Source organism: Oryctolagus cuniculus, chromosome 2, assembly GCF_964237555.1.
Source record: "Oryctolagus cuniculus chromosome 2, mOryCun1.1, whole genome shotgun sequence".
Classification (NCBI taxonomy): Eukaryota; Metazoa; Chordata; class Mammalia; order Lagomorpha; family Leporidae; genus Oryctolagus; species Oryctolagus cuniculus.
The window spans coordinates 45,656,538-45,678,167 of NC_091433.1; the positions used below are offsets into that span (position 1 = coordinate 45,656,538).

Sequence of the window (21,630 nt, forward strand, 5' to 3'; positions counted from 1 at the left end):
TTGAGAACTGTCTCCTATCACCTGTCTCCTTATGAAGATAAAGTCAATGGCAGCCTAACATTAACCAACTAATATGCTTACAAGTTTTGCAGTCTAAAATGTTACCATTTTACTAACAAACTAATATGAAATGTAAGTTGGGTAGATAGCTTTTCCTTAGGTCAAGTGGGAAACAGACAACTTATTGTGAACAAAAACACTCCAGTTTCCTTCAGTGATAAAGCTTTCACATTATACTACACAAAGAAAGAATGTGCACTTTGCTATTAAATTCCCTTCAACTCTCTCTACTTCAAATATCTCAATTATGAAACTCCTAAGAAAAATCCACCTACATGCTCAAAGTACAAATAAAGCTCAACGAAATATAGTAGCTAAGATGAGGAATGCCTTAAAAAAAAAAAAAAAAAAAAAGCCTAGCCCTTTCTTGTCCTTTTATTAATGGGACACCATTACAGATTTAGAAGAGAGATGAAGATGGAGAATATTAGTAGCAGATAAGGAAAAAAAGGAGGAGGAAAGACAGGATAAAATGGTAGGTTTTATCAACAATTTATTTCCCTAATAGTTTCAAAGCATTTGGGAGGTGAATACTCACATGGGGCAACATGATAAGAGAAGAAAGGGCTGCCTGTTAATTACATGCTCTCTTCAGCTCTATCCTTCCCAGGACTGCCTGATCTCCCAGGCTCTACCCCTCGAAACCCACCCAGTGATGCTTGTACACATCTTTCCTAGGCTCCCTTATTCTGAATCTGTTTATCTTTATATCGTGATTTATTAGCTCAAGTAAATGTGTTTTGGGTTTTTTCTTGCGGGTGGGGTGGGAGATACTGCTGATTTGTTTAAAAGTAAAGATCCTGTTATCTTCAGAGTAACTGCTTCTTCACAACAGAACTAAGGATTTATCTGTTCCTTTTCCAGCCCCTAATACAAAACAAAACAAAAACCCAGCTACCAGCAAACCACCGAAGGCTAAAAGAAAGCTGAGGAGGGAGGGTGGTTACATCCTCAATGTCAGTCAGGTCTTTGTTTCCTTGCTCTTATGTTACTGGCTTTGCAGAGTAACTCAATTCCCATTAATAAATATTCCAGGTCTAGCAAAACTACTTTTCTAAAACATGATTTTGTTTGAATTCTTTTACAGCGCACTTGCTGATGTGGCTGGTCTGCTCTGCTGCTCCATCTATCAAAATTGAAAAGGGAACCAAAATTGAAATTTTCATTTCACACTGAGCAATAAAACTGTACCTCTTTCATGGGATAGGTATCTTTCAACTTTAAGTCCACTGCTCTGCCTAAATTAATGGCATACACTTTTGTCTATTAAAAAAAAAAAAAAGCCATCTTTCTCTTAGAGGAGAGGCACCTAACTCTAAGACTCCCAAGATGCAGAGAGCCTCCAGGAAGATGTTTACATTTCTTCAAACGACACAAGACGAGTTAACCTTGCCTGATCTCAGAACAGCGCCTTTATTTCAGGGGCCATCTATTGCTGATCCAACGAAACCCACCCCGTGGGAAACACGGCCACCATATAGGGGGCAGCCGGAGCAGGCACAGGGGACGCAGCAACAGACTTTGCAAACGGACGAGCTGGAGGGGACAACTTTTGGGCACCGGACGGGAAAGGTCGGCCCGGTGCCAAAACGGGTCCCGGCCAGGGGCGACTCTCGCCGCACGTCTGGGGCTGCCCGAGTGCGGGCGGCGCGGGAGCCCCGGGTGCATTGTCCTTCCACTGACGCCCCCGCGGCGCCGGGCGCAGGAGCGGCTCGGGCCGGGCCCCTGCCCGCCCCACGCAGGGTCTGGGTCGCGAGGGAGGAGGACGCGGCGGGCCACACTCGCACAGGTTGCCCAGCGCAGGCTCAGGACCGACGGGGTTAACCGTCTCCCAGGGCACCTCCCCACCTTAGCTCCCAGCCCCAAACTCGGCGGCCCCGACCCCCGAAGCCCCCCACCTGGGGCCCGGGCCCGCTCCCGAGAAGCCCCTCAGACACCCGCCACAGCCCAGCGCCCAAGGCTTTTGTTTTGGCCGCGACGAAAAGAACGATCCCTGAGGAGGAGGTGCCTACTGCCTCCGCCGCTGGCGGCGGCTCCCCCGCGCAGGGTTAGGCGAAGCGGCAGGCAGCCGCGGCGGCGGCGGTTCATTCTCCACACTCACCGCTTCCTTTCCCGCCCAGCCGGTCCGGGGGAACGCACGCGTCAGAGCTCACCTCAGACCTCGGCGCCCCGCTCCAAGGTGGGGGGATGCAGCGCCGGCCGCCGCCGGCCGCGCGTCCCTTAGGTACCCGGAGCGGCCGAGGACCGCTTGCGCGCGCTTAGGAGCAACGCGACCGCGAGCTTTCGCGAGCGCCAGGGTGCGCGGCTCGGGGAGCGAGTGCGCGAGTGCGCGCGCACGCACGGCGCAGGCGCACAGCGCACACTGGGGGCCGGCGCTCCCATTTTGAGCCTGGCTGTTCGGTGTCCGCCCAGCGCGCTTCGTTGTTGGCTTCCTCGCGCCGTGGGTGACGACGCCTTGAGCTGCCAGGCACCTGCGTGGTCGTTCCCGTTTCTACAGGCGTTCGTCCGAAATGCACTCAACCATTCTTGCAAAGCACTCCTTCCTCTGCTGCAACAGCGCAGCGACAGACAGTCACGGCAGCCTGGGAGGCTGTTCTTGAAAGACCACCGAGAAGTCTGGTCTGAGGCCTCGCGTGCTGATCCCAGGACCCCGGGGGTGGGGAGTGGTCTGGGGCAGGCTCCGGGGCTGAGGGTGAGCTTCAGGCAGGTGGAGGCCCGCGCTCTGGCGTGTTGCAGAGCAGCCGGGAGCGAGAGGCTCGCCCAGCAGTAGTTTACATCCTCAGAACCTCAGGGAGCAGGTGGGGCTTGTGGTTCCTGGGGGCCTGCTCCATCTTTGGCGCCTTAGGAAATGTCTCCCTGTCTCTCCCTTTACACACACACATATGGGAACTATCGGAAAGATGAAAGAATCCTTAGAGATCATCTAAATCGAACGTCTCATTTTTCAGACGAGGAGAAAAGCATGCCAAGAAAGGTTGTTTGACTTGCCCCACGCCACGCCGAGTTTTAAAGGGCAGTCTGGATTCATTCAAAGTCACGGCTGTTTTTCTTTTTACTGCCCCGTTTTAACTGTCCTTTCTCTCGTGGGTAGCACACAGGGCTTAAAGTAATGCAACATTGTGAACGTACTTAATACTACTGAATTGCACACTTAGTGAAAATGGTTACAACCCGGAGCCGGCCCGCTAGAAGGAAAAACAAAACGAAAAGTTAAGATGATAAATTCTGCATTATGGGTATTTTATAAGATTTTTAGGCCGGCGCCGCGGCTCACTAGGCTAATCCTCCTCCTTTCGGCGCCGGCACACCGGGTTCTAGTCCCGGTTGGGGCGCCGGATTCTGTCCCAGTTGCCCCTCTTCCAGGCCAGCTCTCTGCTGTGGCCAGGGAGTGCAGTGGAGGATGGCCCCGGCGGCCATTGGAGGGTGAACCTACGGCAAAAGGAAGACCTTTCTCTCTGTCTCTCTCTCTCACTGTCCACTCTGCCTGTCAAAAAAAAAAAAAAAAAAAAAAAAGTAATGTGGAAGTATCACAGCCTCTGGGCTGTGTAAATGTGCTCACTAAACACAGTGGGAACGGCGTGACACTCCCTGGTGGGAACAGCAGTCAGAGGTGCAAGATGAGAGGAGGTGCAGAAGGAGCAGAGACAGAAGGGACCTTCTTTTTGGGGATAAAAATATTCAAATCCAATAAGCATAAGTGAGATCCCCTCTATGATCCCATCTCTCTCTCCTTCCAGGATGTAACCACCAATAGAAGGATTTAATGAGCTCGAACTTCACAGAAAGCACTGCACTCCCGACAAGGTGAAAACCGGCCCTTTTCTGGATGAACCCGTTTTGAAACCATAAATGTTAACTGGTAATGCATGGTAATTTAGTATTACATCTGTATACCCCAGGCCACCCCCTCAAGCCCCAAAGGCATTGTTGATTCATTTACATATTACCTGGTCACGTGGAAAAACCACTAGGCTGAAATTCAAGACAACCTAAGTTCTAATTTCAGTTTGGCCACTCACTGATCCTTTGTTAAGGAAAGCAGCAACCTCTTTTCTTTTTCAAATGTGAGAAACTCAGATGCTTCCTATTTGAAAACCAAGTGACAGAAAACAAACACAGGGTTTGTACATTTGTTCAAGTCTTTTTTCTTTTCTTTCTTTTTTCTTTTTTTTTCTTTTTTCTTTTCTTTTTTTTTTTTTTTTTTTTTTTTTTTTTGATTGCTGTTTTCTTAACTGGTGCCCATAAGAATTGCTTTACATGGACCAAGCAACTAAGAAGTTGTGTTGTGGAATTTTGAACTGTTGGCATACTCCAGCACCTGTTTGTAGTTTTCTCACAGCTGTCAGGACGGTGAGCTTTCCGGTAATTAATTATCCTTGCATTTTCCAGTTTTTCTCATTGGACTTTTTCTTTCTTGTATGCTCACTCTGCTCTTTATTACCAGCTGGGCATTCAATGCCGTTCATTAATTAGACTGGATTTAAAGCATTCCCAAATTTAGAATGATTCTTAATAGGGCATGCCATCTGCTGGTTCCCTGGTATTATCTATCAGCCTGATTCATGAACCAAGACATTGAAATTCCCGGTGAAGCATTTGTGTTTGTGTTGGGCAATTTCCCAACATCCTTCCACTTCCTGTTGCAGGTGCTATTCTTTCGGTGAACCCAGTCGTGAATTCTGAATCCTCCAACCCTTTTACCTGTTGGCCATTCCTAATACCTGGCGAAGTGGAGTCTGCATTTCGGAGCTCCGGAGTGACCAGAACAAGATAACTGGGCATGCTCAGTAGGTACGGGCCGATTTGGAACACAAGGATGGATCGAATGAAGGTTTGCAACGCTGCTCGCTTTTAGGATTGGATACATAGTCATCCTAGCATTACGTCTGATCCTGCAGTCCCTCTCACACTGTTGGCGCCCACGCTTCTTAATTTTATCGTGTGCCTAATTTGGAGCCAGCCCTCCTGGATCTCCTGGCCAATCAGGAGACCACACACTGTCGCCTAAGAGACTCTGGATAGCAGCGACAGAATTTACAAATAGTGATTGGACTCCTGGAAGCTGGGAGGGGTCTGGAAGGAGTCAAAGAGAAAGCTGACCTAGTGCAACTATGGCAACAGCAGCACCAGAGGCTTGAAGAGGAAGACGAGCTGAAAGAGGTGAGAGCAGTAAGCAGTGCATGAAAAAGATGGAGATTGTATTTGGCGAGCTCCTGGGCCTCCCACAAGCCTTGTCACTGGTATTGGTATTTTGTTCTCTCATTTCAGCTGCAGTTCAAGTGTGAAATGCTTCGTACTTGTGAAATTAAAAACCAACAAATAATTATGTGCATATCTATCAAGCACAAGTTATTTGCATTATATTATAGTTCTTGTTTGTTTTTGACTAGTGGGATATAAGATGAGTTTGTAGTTAAACCTACCTATAATCCCATTTCCTGATAATTTCCTGGTAATATTTGAGATACCCTTGTCTGATGACATTACTGTGTACAGTGAGTGGACTGTGTGTTAGCAGAGAAACTAAATCCTATTCTGTTCTGTAAACTCCAAATAAAAATCTGATAATTCACAATGTTCTGAGTTTCACTATACATGTCTACCAGTTTTAATTTTTATTTATTTATTTATTTATTTGAGAGGTAGAGTTACAGACAGAGAGAGAGACAAAGAAAGGTCCTTCCTCTGTTGGTTCACCCCCAAAATGGCCAGAGCTACGCCGATATGAAGCTAGGAGCCAGGAGCCTCTTTCCAGTCTTCCACGTGGGTGCAGGGGCCCAAGGACCTGGGCCATCTTCCACTGCTTTCCCAGGCCATACCAGAGAGCTGGACTGGAAGAGGAGCAGCTGGGACCAGAACCGGCGCCCATATGGGATGCCAGCACCACAGGTGGAGGATTAACCTACTGCGCCATGGTGCCGGCCCCCCAGTTTTAATTCTTAAACTTCTTCCCTCTCCAGTGTTGTAGTCATTGCTCTCATTCATTTCACAAATATTTATTGAGTATTGATTATGTACCACTGTGATTAGGATTCAAGTGAGCATCAGAAAGCCACCTGAGCAAAGAGTTTTGTGCCATATTCTTGGAGTGGCCAGGAATTCAGTGTTTCTGGGCTGAGTGAAGGGAGAGTCGGGGATGAGGCTGAAAAAGCAGGCAGTGATAAAAATCAAAGTGAACGTAGACTTCCACACTAAGGAGTCTGGATTCTGTACCCATCAGAGGCTTTTGAGCTGAAAAATAACATAATCATTTTGTCTTAAAAAATCCCTAACAGTAGACTCTGAACTCCAGTAAAGACTCTGTACCCCTAACACAGGCCCTGTAGGTCCTTAATAACATCGTGGAACAATGGTGATAGTGTGAAGAATGGCTTAGAAGATGAGGTTGGAAGTGTGTGAACACCAGAATTTTGCCAGAGGACTCACCCTTGCTGTTGAACTTGGAACTAGTACCATACCTTGGGGACTAGGGACATAGGCTTTCTGTCTATTTTATCCCAATAAAAATCAATGATGGGTATTCAAGGGCAGTCATTCCAAAGAAAAGAAGTCATGAAAAGCATCAAGACGACTAATCTGTGGAAGGAATGGAAGATCACTTGGTTTGTCTTGTTAACAGAAGGGGGACAATTATTTTTTGTATATGTTATATGAAAGTTATTTCTTTTTAATAGTAGTAAGTGGTCTATACTGTGAACGTGTGTTGTGTATGTGAGTATACACACTGCCTACCTTCTGGAATGGAGAGAGAAGGAATAAATTGTGAAAGGATAATTAACAGGAGATCATGTAGCAGTCTCACTGGCCTGCCTCTGCAGCACCCTGTCACCAAGAGGGCTGCTTTTGGTGGCTTGGCCTACCTCTTGAAAGCTACACCTTCATCAAATTGATTCTGAGGAAAAAAGCTTAATCCAAGTGATTTCTAGCTCAGAGGAACCAAGAAAAAAGAAAGCAACCAGTGCACGCTTTTAGGGCATCATCTAGAAAAGCCACCTTGTCCCAATTCAGAAATTGCACCTGGAATGAGTCAGACCACTTCCGGCACAACCTGGGACTAGAGAGAGACTTTCTCAGCTTAGAGCAGGGGCATTTACTCTATGGTAAGCAAAATTTTATGCTCTTGAGCATTTTTCTAGGGAGAGGATTCATAGCTTTCATCATATCCTCAATGAGATTTATGACCTCCAAATAAGGATTAAAAACAGTTGGCTAAAAGAGGAGAAAGGAAAAACTTAAAAGTAAACAACAACAACAACAATATATATACATATAGTTATATATATAGTTTTTACCTGGGCTCATCTAGACTCCCTGACAATGCTTTCTATCTGTAATATGCCTGCTCACATCTAATTTTGTCATGAGCTACCAACTGAGAATACTGTGATGAAACAATTTCTTGTGGTGATGAAGAAGACTTTTGATGAAACAAAGTCCTTTGTAACTGAGCTAAACATGTGATGACAAAGATAATTAGCTGTCCATTTTGGACAAGAAAAGATGTGTCTAAGGGATGATGTAGCAGGAACAGTGGAGACTTCTTGGAGGCACAAATGCTACTTTGATTATCTTATCTGTAAAGTAAGGATAAGCCATGGTCAGTCCAAGTAACCTCACTTGGTCTCATGACCACCTCTTGGCTAGGGAAAGGGAGGCCATCTTGATGAACCAATGAGGGAGAAGTAATTTCTCATGAGAAATAAAGCAGTTTCATCAAGAATCGCCATGGCATCTCTATGACTTTCAGAAGATGCAGCGTCAGACCTTGAGCAACCATAAAAGATAACAGCAGACAACAAGGTTTGAACCTGCAGGAGGTGGGAGAGGAGAAGAAGTGACTTGAGGCAGCTCTCAAAGCAGTGTTCAAGCAGAGACCTTCCTTATCATACAAAGATAAAATACAGACCTACTTACTACTCAGGGTGTCCTCCAGAGGTTTGTAGTAGTGTCTTCAGGAAAGAGTTGTAAGAGGGAGAAAGAGCTGCTGCAAGCGAGAAAAATAGGGACCATGCAACCCGAGAACATACAACCTTCTCTTAAGTGGCAAAGAAGCCTTGGCTAGACCAGATTCCTGTTGCCAACCTCTATGGAAATGATCCTATAACAGATGAGGAAGATGGAGATTTTGAAGACGATGATGGTTATGACACTGCAGCTCTTCTTGCAGAACTGGAAAAAAAATTGTAAAAGACAGAACTGAAGTGCAGGCCAGGAAGAAACAAGAACAAAAACTGAAGAAGAGAGGATTTGCATGGGGAACCTTCCTAGTGGAGGTTAATCTTACTGGCCCATCCCAGCCTCAGGCCAACTTCAAAGTTAAGAGAAGGTGGGATTATGATGACTTCAAGAACTGTGCAAAAGGGTGTAAGTGATCAGAAGAAAGACAAAAGATTTGTAAATTATTCACTGCCATCTGATTTCACAAAATTTCATGGAGAAATATGTTAAGTATACAGATTTATGTGCTTAAGACTGTAAGATATGGCTGGCACCGCGGCTCACTAGGCTAATCCTCCGCCTGTGGCGCTGGCACCCCGGGTTCTAGTCCCAGTTGGGGCGCCGGATTCTGTCCCGGTTGCTCCTCTTCCAGGCCAGCTCTCTGCTGTGGCCTGGAAAGGCAGTGGAGGATGGCCCAAGTGCTTGGGCCCTGCACCCACACGGGAGACCAGGAGGAAGCACCTGGCTCCTGGCTTCAGATCAGCACAGTGTGCTGGCCATAGTGGCCATTGAGGGGTGAACCAACAGAAAGAAGATGTTTCTCTCTGTTTTTCTCTTTCACTGTCTGACTCTGCCTGTCAAAAAAAAAAAAAAAAAAAAAGAAAGAAAGAAAGAAAGAAAAGAAAAGAAAAAAAGGACTGTAAGATGTTAAGGATCCTTTTGACTTGGGTAGTCTTTTTTCTTCCCAGTCTTCTAAATTGTGTGTAGGCTTCCCTAATTTTAAATTATAATATATCTTTTCCTTCATTGGTAATTTGATAATGGGCTCAGGAATAGATTTAACCCAATTTCTGTTCTCTGACGGTTTCCAGTCATTTTTTTTTTCCAGTATGGGAAAAGGAAATCTGCTTGTAATAAATATTTTAATCTAAATTTTTTTAAAAAAGTGCTTTCATCAACAGGAGGACTGCATACTAGACAACTAAAAACAGCAAATTTCCCTCAACAAATTCAAATTTTCCATCTAAAGCCTTAAATTTGTTCATCACATCATTCTACTTCCTAAGTATGGTATGGGGCTGGAATTCTTTATTTACATGTTGGAAGGTTACGAAGGGAGGGGCCATATTATTAATATCACAAGGTATAAGAACAAAGAATCATATTGTACAGTGATTTTAAAATCTAAACTATTTCTCTTTCTGGTCAATATGGTACATTTAGCTGGGCTTATTCTAGACTTCCCCCCATGCTCCAGTGAAAGTGGAGTTAAACTGACATGGGCTGATTCCCAGTTCTGACACTTGCTCTCTCTATATCCCTGGGCAGAGGGTGTAACAGCAGTCAACTCCATTTTCTCCATCCATAAAATGAGCTAAAACCACCACCTCTCCAGTTCACTGAGACTTTTTATTGAGCATGTATGTAAGTTATTGACACAAAGGTACCTGCAATAAATGTTCTTCCCCTCATTCCTTCTCACAAAATGCTAAAAATATGTATTAGTATTTTTAATATTCTAAAAATTATATCATTCATTTCTTCTGATAGGTACAGTCTTTCTTATGAAAGAATACCTGGTTATTTCATGATGGCATTAGCACCTCTAAAAAGCATAGAGGGCTCCAAAATGCAAACAAAGATGAGTACTTGGACACCCCTGAACCATCAGCTTTTGAATGACCAGGTAAGTTTTATCAGTTGGATCCATGCCTTAAAGAAAAGAATGTTAAAATTTTGTTTATCAAAATGTGAACAGAAATTGTTTGAGATTGTGTAATGGATGAAAACAGACAAAATGAAAGATTTATTTGAAATCTTTTAGTGAGCCCTTGCTGTGGGGGCAAGGCTGGCGACCCTGCCTAATAAGAAAATATCTCAGATTTGTTCATTTCTCCACTCTCACCAACCCTCTTTATCACCCCTGTTGCTTTTTTCTTTCCATCGCTGGTTCTCTGGAACCACCAGGACTGAGAGAGGAGGAAGGTGGTCTGCAAGGATTTCTCAGAAAGCAGGTTTTTCTCGCTGGAGTTAAGGTCACTGGGCAATGCTGCACATTTAATCAAATACATAACATGAATAAATCTCAGCTAATTACCCACAGTATTCAGGTTCTACTGAGCAGTTTATTTCCACCGGCATTCTGGGAGGCACTAGCAGAACACACCAAAGGATTGCAGTGGGTTGCTGGGGTGTGGGATTGACGCTGCAGGTTTTTATTAAGCAGGAAAAGTGAAGGGCAGGATTTAGACTTGCAACAGGTCTGCAGGCTCTTACTCTGAATCCTTGTGTGCTAGTTGGCAGTAAAATCTAATCAGTATGTGTAAAGATGACCTACACACCAGTTCTTTCCTCGCTCGCCTACACCAGTTCCTCCCCTTGGTGAAAGGCACCACCTTACACTAAGTCAAAAATCTTCATTCTCCCTATCTGGTCTGGGATTTGATTTCCTCCTGTTTATAAGCTGATAGGTTAACCTATTACTTGAAGAGAAGACAATACTGTTTCGCAGTAAAAGACACAAGATTCTCGGTCCAAAGACAAAGAACTCACAGCACTACAAGAAGCATGAGCATTGCTCACATAGGTTTTCCTTGCCCACCTTGACCCATAAGAGACCCAGATAACTTCTATGAAAGACTTATTTTTTTTTGAAAGGTCAAGTGACAGAAGGAGAGACAGAGAGAGAGAGATCTCCTATACAAGTGCTCACCCCCCACCTCCCCGACCCCCAATGCCTGCAATAGCCAGGGCTGGACCAGACCAAAGCCAGGAGCCAGGAATTCCATCTGGATCTCCCACATTGGTGGCAGCAACCCTAGTACTTGAGCCATCATTTGCTGCCTCCCAGGCTCGTTGACAAGAGTAGATCAGAAAGCATACATGGGACTCAATCCCAGGCACTCTGATATGGGATGCTGGCATCCCAATAGCGGCTTAGCCCACTGTACCACCATACCCAATGCTCCACTGCTTTTGTAGTAAGCAGTAAGCAAGCCTGCTGTTGGCTGCAGCGGAGACATTATCTCATTCATCAAAGTTGCTCTCCTCAAATGCAACCTGGAGGAATGACCCAAGTAGACAGTGTCCAGGGCCTTGCATTCTTGACATGCCAACATATCCAGGAGCAAGAGGATGTCCACCAACATTCCCACACTTCTGCATCCAATTCGTTGTCAAGTTCTGTAAGTCTTCCTCCCAGACTGTCATTCAGGCCCCTTTTCTCGCTCTACTTATATGCTCCCAATTCTACATTCTCTGATCACATCCTCATCACCCTGTGCCTAGCAGTAACCACTAACTGGCTTCATGACCTCTATCCCTACCATGTGTAGTCCATTCTGGTCTCAGAATGATCTTTCTAGAATACCACTCTTATGGGAAACTGATAACGAGCCATACTCCAAGGGTAAATTCCATCCTACCATGCATAGAGTTGAGGACCCTTAACAATTTTTTTTAAAGATTTATTTATTTGAAAGACTTTTAGAAAGGCAGCGAGAGAGAGAGAGAGAGAGAGAGAGAGAAGTCTTCCATCCACTGGTTCACTTCCCAGTTGGCCATAGTGACTGGAAGCTTGGCCAATCTGAAGCCAGCAGCCAAGAGCTTCCAGGTTTCCCACATGGGTGCAGGGGCCCAAGCACTTGGGCCATCTTCCACTGCTTTCCCAGGCCATAGCATAGGATCAGGAGTGGAGCACCTGGGACTCAAACCGGTGCTCCCATATGGGATACCAGCACTGCAGGTGGCTGCTTTACCTGCTGTGCCACAGGGCTGGCCCCCCTTCATAATTTGACTTCCACCAATCTCCTGCTTCCCACCGTGGCACTGCCCCCCACCCCCAGCTGATACCTAGTAAACCTTGTTCTGCCACAGCTCCATACCTGCTGGCAGAGTCGGTTCAACTGTTCCTTCCTCTGTATCATGTCCCCTTGTTTCCTGCCTCCTTTTCTTTGCTGTCATGCTGTTTACTGACTTCCCACAGCCAACTCTCATGCATGCTTCACAAGCCAAGATTCTCTCCTCACGGTCTCTCCAGTGCCTGATATAGTTCCCAATGCACCTCTTCCAACCTCTGTCATCTTCTTGTGCCTCTGTCTCCTTCCTTAGCCCGGATTTGTCCTTTTGTCTCTCTGAATCTTACAAATATATTAATCTCTCTTGCCAAGCCAGATCAGCAAACCTGACCCCTCTCCTCTGAGCTTTCTGTTTTTTAAAAAATTTATTTTATTTGAAATGTTACAGAGAGAAGTAGACACACACACACACACACACACACACACACACACACACAGGTCTTCATCCATTGGTTCACTCCCCAGATGGCCACAACAGCCAGAGCTGATCTGATCTGAAGCCAGGAGTCAGGAGTTTCTTCTGGGTCTCCCATGCGGGTGCAGGGGCCCAAGGACTTGGGTCATCCTCTACTGCTTTCCCAGGAACATTGGCAGGGAGCTAGATTGGAAGTGGAGCAGCTGAGACTTGAACCGGCGCCCATATGGGATGCCGGCACTGCAGGCTGGGGCTTTAACCCCCTGCACCACAGCATCAACCCCTGAACTTTCTATTTCTATTCCTCTGGTGTGAAACAAGAAATTTGAGAGAGGGGGGGGGGGGAGAGAGAGAGAGAGAGAGAGAGAGAGAAGAGCTGGGGTAGGGATTGGAATAGTGAGGTAATAGTAAAATGAACCCTAAAAAGGGAAAAGATAAAAGAATGAGGAAAAAGAAATAATAAATGGGGGGAGGGAAAGAAGGGACCAGAAAATATGAAAGATACAGAATGAGAGTGAGAAATTTAGCCCTCATTTAGCTGTGACACCAAATGAGTCTATTGAAATCTCTTTTATTCATCTCACCAATTATTTATTGAGCACCTGCTTGCGATGCTCTCAGCTCTCCAACAGTTTATATAACAGCCTATCTGCCTTTCTCAAAAAAAAAAAAAAAAAAAAAAAGGAAGTGTTTGGTTTTGAAATCTGTTTTTCCATAGAATTGTGAAGGCTTTACACACAAGTGAAAAAGTGACTTGAATTGAAATATATATCTGTTGGATGCCTTTATTTTCAGAAATTTTCTTAGAGAAATTAGGGGTCTTGATCAAAGTAGCAGTTGTGGAGGAAAAAAAAACCTGTCTTAATCAAAAATTGCCTGTGCCTGTTGCAGGTTGGATTACTAGATAAAGGGTGGGGAAAAAAGGGAAAGGGAGGGGACATCAGAGCAATTATAATATTGCTTTTGCTTGTTTTTAATAGATTTTTGTCACATTTAATAACTTCTATATAATATACTCATTTTATTTTCAAGAACTATTTTATTTCAAAAAATCATTTTTGGCTTAATTATACTCTAATTTGGAATAAAATTCCTTTTAAAAATGTTTGTGTGGAGGGATGGGCATTTGGAGTGGTAGTTAAAACATTGCTTGGGACACCCGCATACCTTATCAGAGTTCAAGTCCCATATCCACTCCCAATTCCAGCTTCCTGCTAATGCATACCATGGAAGACAGCAGATGATGACCTAAGTACCTTAGTTCCTGCCACCCATATAGGAGACCCAGATTAAGTTCCAGGCTCCTGGCTTTGGTCTGGCTCAGCCCTGAAGGTTGAGGGCATTTAAAGGCTCAAACCAGCAGGTGGGAGATTTCTCTCTTTCATCTGCCTTTCAAATAAAAAAAATGTTAAAAAATGTGTGTATGTATATGTATACATTGTTTATGATTATTGCAAACTATTAATACTCGTTTCCTCCCCAAAATGTTAGATGGGCTTTGGTTGCTAGAAGGGGATCTATTAGAAGAGAGAACTTTCATTTTTGTATTTTATAGTGTGGTAACATTGCACATTTTAAAACATACTTTAGGGCCGGCGCCGCGGCTCACTAGGCTAATCCTCCACCTTGCAGCGCCGGCACACCGGGTTCTAGTCCCGGTCGGGGCACCGGATTCTGTCCCGGTTGCCTCTCTTCCAGGCCAGCTCTCTGCTGTGGCCAGGGAGTGCAGTGGAGGATGGCCCAAGTACTTGGGCCCTGCACCCCATGGGAGACCAGGATAAGTACCTGGCTCCTGCCATCGGATCAGTGCGGTGCGCCGGCTGCAGCGCGCCGGCCGTGGCGGCCATTGGAGGGTGAACCAACGGCAAAGGAAGACCTTTCTCTCTGTCTCTCTCTCTCACTGTCCACTCTGCCTGTAAAAAAAAAAAAAAAAAAAAAAAAAAAAAAAAAAAAAAAAAAAAAAACAAACATACTTTAGGGCCAGTGCTGTGGTGTAGTGGGTAAAGCCACTGCCTGCAGTGCCAGCATCCCATATGGGCATTCAAGACCCGGCTGCTCTACTTCCAAACCAGCTCTCTGCTATGGCCTGGGAAAGCAGTACAAAATGGTCCAAGTGCCCCGTATGGGAGACCTGGAGGAAGCTCCTGGCTCCTGGCTTCGGATCAGCTGACCTCTGGCTGTTGTGGCCATTTGGGGATTGAGCCAGCAGATGGAAGACTTCTCTCTCTCTGCCTTTGCCTCTGCCTTTCAAATAAATAAATAAATTTTAAAAAAAAAAACCCATACTTTAAATAAATATAAATAAAAACAAACAGGGGTGGTGCTGTGGCATAGTAGGTTAAACCTCCACCTGCAGTGCCAGCTTCCCATATTGGCGCTGGTTCGTGTCCTGGCAGCTCCTCTTCCAATTCAGCTCTCTGCTCATGGCCTGGGAAAGCAGTAGAACATGGCTTAAGTGCTTGGGTCCCTGCATCCATGTTGGAGACCTGATAAAGCTCCTGGCTCCTGGCTTCAGGTCAGCCCAACTCCGGCTGTTGCAGCTATTTGGGGAGTGAATCAGCAGAAGGAAAACTCTTTTTCTGTCTCTCCTTCTGTCTGTAACTGCCTCTCAAATAAATAAATAAACGTTAAAAAATAATAAAAGAAAAGAAAACAAAGAAGGATGTCTCTGGGAGTTGAAAACTGGCTGCAGGTCAGCTGCCCCAACAATCTCCCACAGGACTTGCCTTCTCTGGGCTTTGTCCTCCTTTGAAAAATGAGTGCATTGGATCAGATGACCTCAAAGGTCCCTTCCAGATCTAACAGTCTGGCTATATGAAAGGGATTAAAAATAGATGGCCAAGGATACAGCTGATCAGGGGAGCCCATACAGTAATTTCAAGGATTTTCCATCCTTCTAAATCAGGACCTTTGTCACCAAAGATAGGTGCAATTGTAAGGTCTCGATTTTTGTTTTCATTTTAACCTTGTCTTTCTTATATGGTGTAATAGAATGTGAAAAATACAGCTATTTCATGCAAAATAAATCACAAGATTTTAACTTCATATCAGGCTTTAAGCAGAGATTAAATTCAGTTTTTTTGTGTGTGATTTTTTTTTTTAATGGAGAGTTATTGACTTGATTAAGGAGGAGGGGGCAGTATGGCAGAAGCCCAGGTTGAGTACAGGTTCTGCTGTTTGTCCGTGGCAGCACAATTGGGAATATATTTGACCCCATACAGTCATTCTGTGATGAGCTGTTTCTCAGAACTATGTCTTCGAATTCATCCCCTTTAAACGTGAACTTGAACTTGGTCCTGCATAGGGCCTCAATTACATGTTCATCATTCTGCCAATGTGAACCCTGGCCACTGTGCCTTGGGGCTTTCAAAAGCCACCCCACATAGCTGTCTGGGGCCTAGACTGGAAGCAGTACTAGATCAGACATGAAGATCCACTGGGAGGGGCTGTCTCCAAGGTCCCTTAGGGCAACCTGTACAAGTAACAGACTGTACGCACCAGCAAGGAGGCTGCTGTTTGCTGCCAACTGCACACTGAGTCCCTGTGAAAACAGGAGCCTTGTCAGCTTACTTGGCTGTGAATGAGTTCAAATTTATATTCCTTAAAAAAATAGTACATCAGGATAGGCATATGTAGCAAATCATAAAATAATTCAGGCATTGTGAGTTTTGAATGGAAAAATGTTTTACAAATGTATACTTCTTTGCCATCTAATGTTTAGTTGAAAGTGATCCTGGCCGGTGCCGCAGCTCAATAGGCTAATCCTCCACCTAGTGGCGCCGGCACACCGGATTCTGTCCCGGTTGCCCCTCTTCCAGGCCAGCTCTCTGCTGTGGCAGGGAGTGCAGTGGAGGATGGCCCAAGTGCTTGGGCCCTGCATCCCATGGGAGACCAGGAGAAGCACCTGGCTCCTGCCTTCGGATCAGTGCAGTGCGCCAGCTGCAGCGTGCCAGCCGTGGCGGCCATTGGAGGGTGAACCAATGGCAAAAGGAAGACCTTTCTCTCTGTCTCTCTCTCTCACTATCCACTCTGTCTGTCAAAAAAAAAAAAAAAAAAAAAAGAAAAGAAAGTGATCCTTACTATCTCCTCCCTCTGCCCCCACCACACACAAAGGTAACTATGGCAAATGAGAAATAATATAATTGACTTCAGCAGTTATTTCTCTTTGTATGTGCATATTAAAATATCATGTTGTGTACCTTAAATATATGTAATTTTTTAAAGAGAAAAAAGTGGGGAGTGGGTTGGGGGTGGGGTGGGATGTTTGGCCTAGTGAGTAAGATGCTGCTTGGGATGCCTGCATCTCATAATCAGAGTCTCTAGGTTCAAGTCCCAGCTCAGCTCTCGATGTCAGTTTCCTGCTAATGCATATACCAGGAGGCAGCAGGTGATTGCTCAAGTACTTGAATCCCTGTTACCCATGTAGGACACCCAGTTCAAGCTTCTGGCTCCTGGTTTCAGACCGGCCCACGCCTGCTTGTTACAGGCATTTGGGAGAGAGGGAGATTCTTCCTCTCACATAATAAATAAATAAATTTATTCTTAAAGACAGTGAGGCACATTTCTTTTAGAGTAGAGTTCACACATGTGGAGTAATACAGGATAAAATGGTATTTTGGGGCCTATGTTGTGGCATAGCAGTTTAAGCTGCTGCTTGCAATGTTGGCATTCTGTATTGGAATGCCAGTTCGAGTCTTGGATATTCCACTTCTGATCCAGCTCCCTGCTAGATGCATTCCCTGGGAAGGTAACAGCAGATGACCTAAGTGCTTGGGTCCCTGTCACGCATGTGGGAGACCCAGATGGAGTTCCGGGCTCCTGGCTTTACCTTGGCCCAGCCCCAGCCATTGTGGCTATCTGAGGAGTGAACCAATGGATGAAAGATCTCTTTCTCTCCCTCGGCCTTTCAAATAAGTAAATCTTTTTTTTAAAAAAAGATATTCTGAGAAAAATCACCTGGTTACTATCAATCAACCCTAATTTAGGAACTCCTAAATATCTCACTCCTACACTGTAATGATGTCACATGGTGAATATGCAACTGCAGTGTCAACAGACTAAAATAACAACCGTGGGATTTTTACTTAACAGCAGGCTCTGAGTAAACTGTGATATAAACAGACTGTGGCATTCTGCAAGAAAAGAAGATTCCCTTTAATATTTCCAGTTTGAGTGGGTACTTTGTCTTCCAGCTCTTGGAAATGAAGAAACTGATGACAAATCTTTGGAATGAAGACTTGCCCCAAACCAGGGAATGTAAGATAATATGTCTGTCTGAGGACCTGACAATGAAATTATTTACCCCAAATTGTGTAGGGTAGGGTCTAAACCAGATCTGAGGTTTTCTGGCTTCCAATTTAGTGTTTTGCATCTACTCCCATGAGTTTCTTCTTGGGTCTAGTCACCTTCTGGTAAAGAGTTGGATTTGCTTAGATTCTACTTTTAGACTTTGTCTTAGCTTTAGCCTGCTAACACTCCCCACCTCCCACCCCATGCCTTTCCTGCTGTGTTCTTGTTAACTGCCCTCTCCTTTCAAGTCAGTGTCCCTCTGTTTTCTGTGAGCTACACCGTCACTGGGCACTGTGGTGGTGCATCCCATTTATATCCTTTTGGAAGTTTGGTTGTGGTCTCAGGTCCTATCCTTTTCTCCTTCCAACTAACAGACCAAGGGAAGGGCAGCAAGCAATCCATCAAGAATATAGAACAGGGGGCTGGCACTGTGGCATAGCGGGTAAAGCTGTTCTTCTGATCCAACTCCCTGCTAATGCGCCTGGGAAAGCAGTGGAAGATGGTCCAAGACCCTCTGCACCCACATGGGAGACCAGGAAGAAGCTCCTGGCTCCTGGCTTTGGATTGGCCCAGCTCCAGCCATTGCAGCCATTTGGGGAGTGAGCCTGCTGATGGAAGATCACCTCCCCCAATCCCCCACGCTCTCTCTCCCTCTCTGTAACTCTGTCTTTCAAATAAAAAAATAAATCTTGATATGAAAAAAAAAATAATGTAGGGCAGGAAGTCAGCATGGAGGAGACCAAAGTTCTAGTGAGGAATTGAGTGCAGAGTTGAGATGAACAGATATCTAGAACCAGTGATTTCAAATAAAAAAAAAATGTCTATAGGAATGGTCATTATGACACATCGGGTTAAGAGAATGCTTCAAGTAGTTGTATCTGACATTGGAGTACCTAGTTCAAGTCCCCACTACTCTGCTTCCAATCTATCTTCCTGCTAATGCACCTGGTAGGCAGCATATAATGGCTCAAGTGCTTGAGTGCTGTCACTCATGTAGAAGATCCAGATGAAATTCCTGGCTCCTAGCTTCAGCCTGGCCCATCCTTTACTGTTGAAGGTAGTGAACCAATGCATGCAATGCATGGAAGATTTCTCTCTCCACTCCCGCCCCCAACACACACACCCTGTCTGTCAAGTAAATAATACATCTTTTTTAAAAAATCTATAAATGAAACTAACCTCTTTGGGGAATCTAGTTGTCTTCTCTAAGGGAACTGAACAAAAAAGATCTTTAGATTTTCTTATAGCTCTGAAGTTTCAGGACTTTGAAGTTTTCTGTTGTTATTATTCAATCCCCAGATGTTTCTTGAGGGCCTTCCTTGGAATCTGTACTTGCTGGTTCTATAGAGCATGCAAAAGGAAGTGCTTGTCATCCACTTGGGAAGATAAAATTAATAAAAACCAACAGAGAGCAAAAACAAAACTGTAAAGTCTAAGTGGAACATGAGCTGTAAATGGAGAGGGAGTTGAAATGGAACAGATGAGAAAGATGACAACACTGGTAATGCGAGTTGGGCGATAGGTGATTGAAAGAGTCCAGGAAATTTTTGAATCGATATTTTTGAATCTTCTGTGTTGTATAGGTTCTCTTCTGTTTACAAACGCAAACTCTGATTTTACCCGTGGCCTTTACTTGAGGGTCCTAGTAGCAGGTGGCAGTTAACTGGGGGGAAGGGTCTTCATTTTCTTCTTCTCTAATGTGCAAAAAGTATTTCCCTATAAAGCAGGAGTCCCTGGCCAGGGACACAAATTCATATTTCACTGGTCCTGAGGCAGTTGTTGAAGCAATTATTTCAATTCCCATTTTGTAGTCACTTGGCAACTAGAGTTTGAGAGTCTAAAAAGGGAAAGAAAGCATTATCTGTCGGAAGCATAAAAACAGCCTCTGATCCTCCTCCACAAAAAGAGAAGAAATAGGCCTGCACCACCTCTCTGAGGAGGAACATTCTCACAGTGCTAGAGAATTTAGGCAGTGCCAACAGGAAGGGAAAACATCGATCCCAATTTTGAAAGCTGACAGAGGGTATGTGCATTGGCGTGAGAAAGACGTTCACATATGTTCATTACTCTCTCTTCCCCTTCTTCTCCTCATAACCCTTCCTCTGCCAAGCATACCCACGTTAGGCTTCCCTTCCTCACTTGCTGTAATGCTCATGTGCACAGATGCTCAGAAAAACACCTAGACGCCAATAGTATGAATACATGGGCACTGCAGTACCAGGAGGATACTCAGTCTCCTCAACCACAGCCACTCGATTCAACAGACCTGTACTGAGCTATCCACAGCACTCTACGCTAGAGATATCAAGATGAATGAGAGTGATTTCTGTCCTAGAATGTATATAGTGGGGCTGGAGCCATGGTGCACTAGGTTAATCCTCTGCCTGTGGCACCAGCATTCCATATGGACACCGGTTCTAGTCCCCGTTGCTTCCTCTTCCTTGCTATGGCCTGGGAAAGCTGTAGAAGATGGCCCAAGTCCTTGGGCCCCTGCACCCACATGGGAGACCAGGAAGAAGCACCTGGCTCCTGGCTTCGGATCGGCGCAGCTCTGGCCAATGCAGTTATTTGGGGAGTGAACCAACAGAAGGAAGACCTTTCTCTCTGTCTCTCTCTCTCTCATTGTCTGTAACTCTACCTGTAAAATAAATAAATAAAATATTTTTTTTAAAAAAGAAAGTATATAGTAATAATAAATCTTTACAGATACTCAGTGGCAAGCCCAGATGTATACATGCAAATTTCTAATTCCTACAAATCACATGTATAATGGACACCACTGATATGAGTATACACTGAGATATGGATGGAGCTGCTCATCTGTACATTTTGTAAATCCTTATGACAGTAATATTGAGACATTTCAGAAGTGCAATCTTTCTTTTCCTGTTTTTAATCTCCTTTCAAATTCTAAAATTGATTTCTCCTTACAATTGCATTTTTTCTTTTTTTGTAAAATAATATTTGAAAGGCAGAGAGGAGAGAAAGTGAAAGCGAGAGCAAGAGGGAGAGAGACAGACAGATAAAAGATCAGTTTCCCATCCACTGGTTCACTTCCCAAGTGCCTGCAATAGTTGAGACCTGGCCAGGCAAAGCCAGGAGCCCAGAAGTCATTCCTGGTCTTCTATATGGCAAGGATCCAGCTACCTGAGTTATCAAATTCTGCTTCCCAAGGTGCACATTAGCAGGAAACTGGATCAGAAATGGAGCAGGGACTCAAAGTCAGGGACTTCAATAAGGGATGCAGGTATCCCAAGTGGCATTTTTTTAAAGATTTGTTCATCTGTTTGAAAGGTAGAGTCACAGAGAGGCATAAGCAGAGAGGCCTTCCATCCACTGTTCACTACGCAAATGGCTGCAACAGCCAGAGCTGGGCCGATCTGAAGCCAGGAGCCAGGAGCTTCTTCTGAGTCTCCTACACAGGTGCAGGGGCCCAGGGACCTGGGCCATCTTCCACTGCTGTCCCAGGCCATAGCAAGAGCTGGATCGGAAGTGGGGCATCTGGAACTTGAATCAGCTCCCATATGGGTTGCTGGCACTGCATCTTTACCAGCTATGCCACAGTGCCGCCCACCCCCAGGTGGCATCTTAACCATTGTGCCAAATGACTGCCCCATCTTTCTGATTAGTCTTCTTTAAAAGAACTATTCTTTAAAAATATTTATTTATTTTATTTGAAAGGTAGAGTTACAGAGAGGCAGAGGCAGAGAGAGAGAGAGAGAGAGAGAGAAAGTCTTCCATCTGCTGGTTCACTCCCCAATTGGTGACAACAGCCAGAGCTGAGAGGATCTGAAGCCAGGAGCCAGGAGCTTCTTTTGGGTCTCCCATGTGGGTGCAGGGGCCCAAGCACTT

The 21,630-nt window shown here is 45.0% G+C and overlaps 2 protein-coding genes, 1 non-coding gene and 1 pseudogene across 9 annotated transcripts in view; 2 read left to right on the top strand and 2 right to left on the bottom strand.

Annotated features, from left to right (window-relative positions):
* The window catches only part of FZD3 (frizzled class receptor 3), a 101,661-nt gene extending 99,284 nt beyond the window's left edge, over window positions 1–2,377 (bottom strand). The window contains exon 1 of one of the 3 annotated variants that reach the window (XM_070068245.1): window positions 2,214–2,377. The gene's annotated coding sequence lies outside the window, so the exon portion shown is untranslated. Of the gene's footprint in view, window positions 1–2,161 lie in introns of all 3 variants that reach the window. The other 2 variants (XM_051842534.2, XM_051842535.2) reach the window with 2 other exon arrangements.
* Window positions 2,378–2,439: 62 nt separating this feature from the next.
* FBXO16 (F-box protein 16) overlaps window positions 2,440–21,630 on the top strand; it is a 65,665-nt gene continuing 46,474 nt past the window's right edge. For 4 of the 5 annotated variants that reach the window (XM_070068247.1, XM_070068250.1, XM_070068248.1 and 1 more), the window contains exons 1-3: window positions 2,440–3,864; window positions 4,707–5,220; window positions 9,769–9,904. In XM_070068247.1, the coding sequence (XP_069924348.1) occupies window positions 9,806–9,904 (99 nt within the window). In that variant the 5' untranslated portion in view covers window positions 2,440–3,864; window positions 4,707–5,220; window positions 9,769–9,805. Of the gene's footprint in view, window positions 3,865–4,706; window positions 5,301–9,768; window positions 9,905–21,630 lie in introns of all 5 variants that reach the window. The other variant, XM_070068246.1, reaches the window with a different exon arrangement.
* Window positions 5,250–8,530, top strand: LOC100339800 (spliceosome-associated protein CWC15 homolog pseudogene; annotated as a pseudogene).
* LOC127490442 (small nucleolar RNA SNORA70) lies at window positions 15,934–16,069 on the bottom strand. Its single transcript, XR_007918392.1, has one exon. It is a non-coding gene; the product is annotated as a small nucleolar RNA SNORA70 (small nucleolar RNA).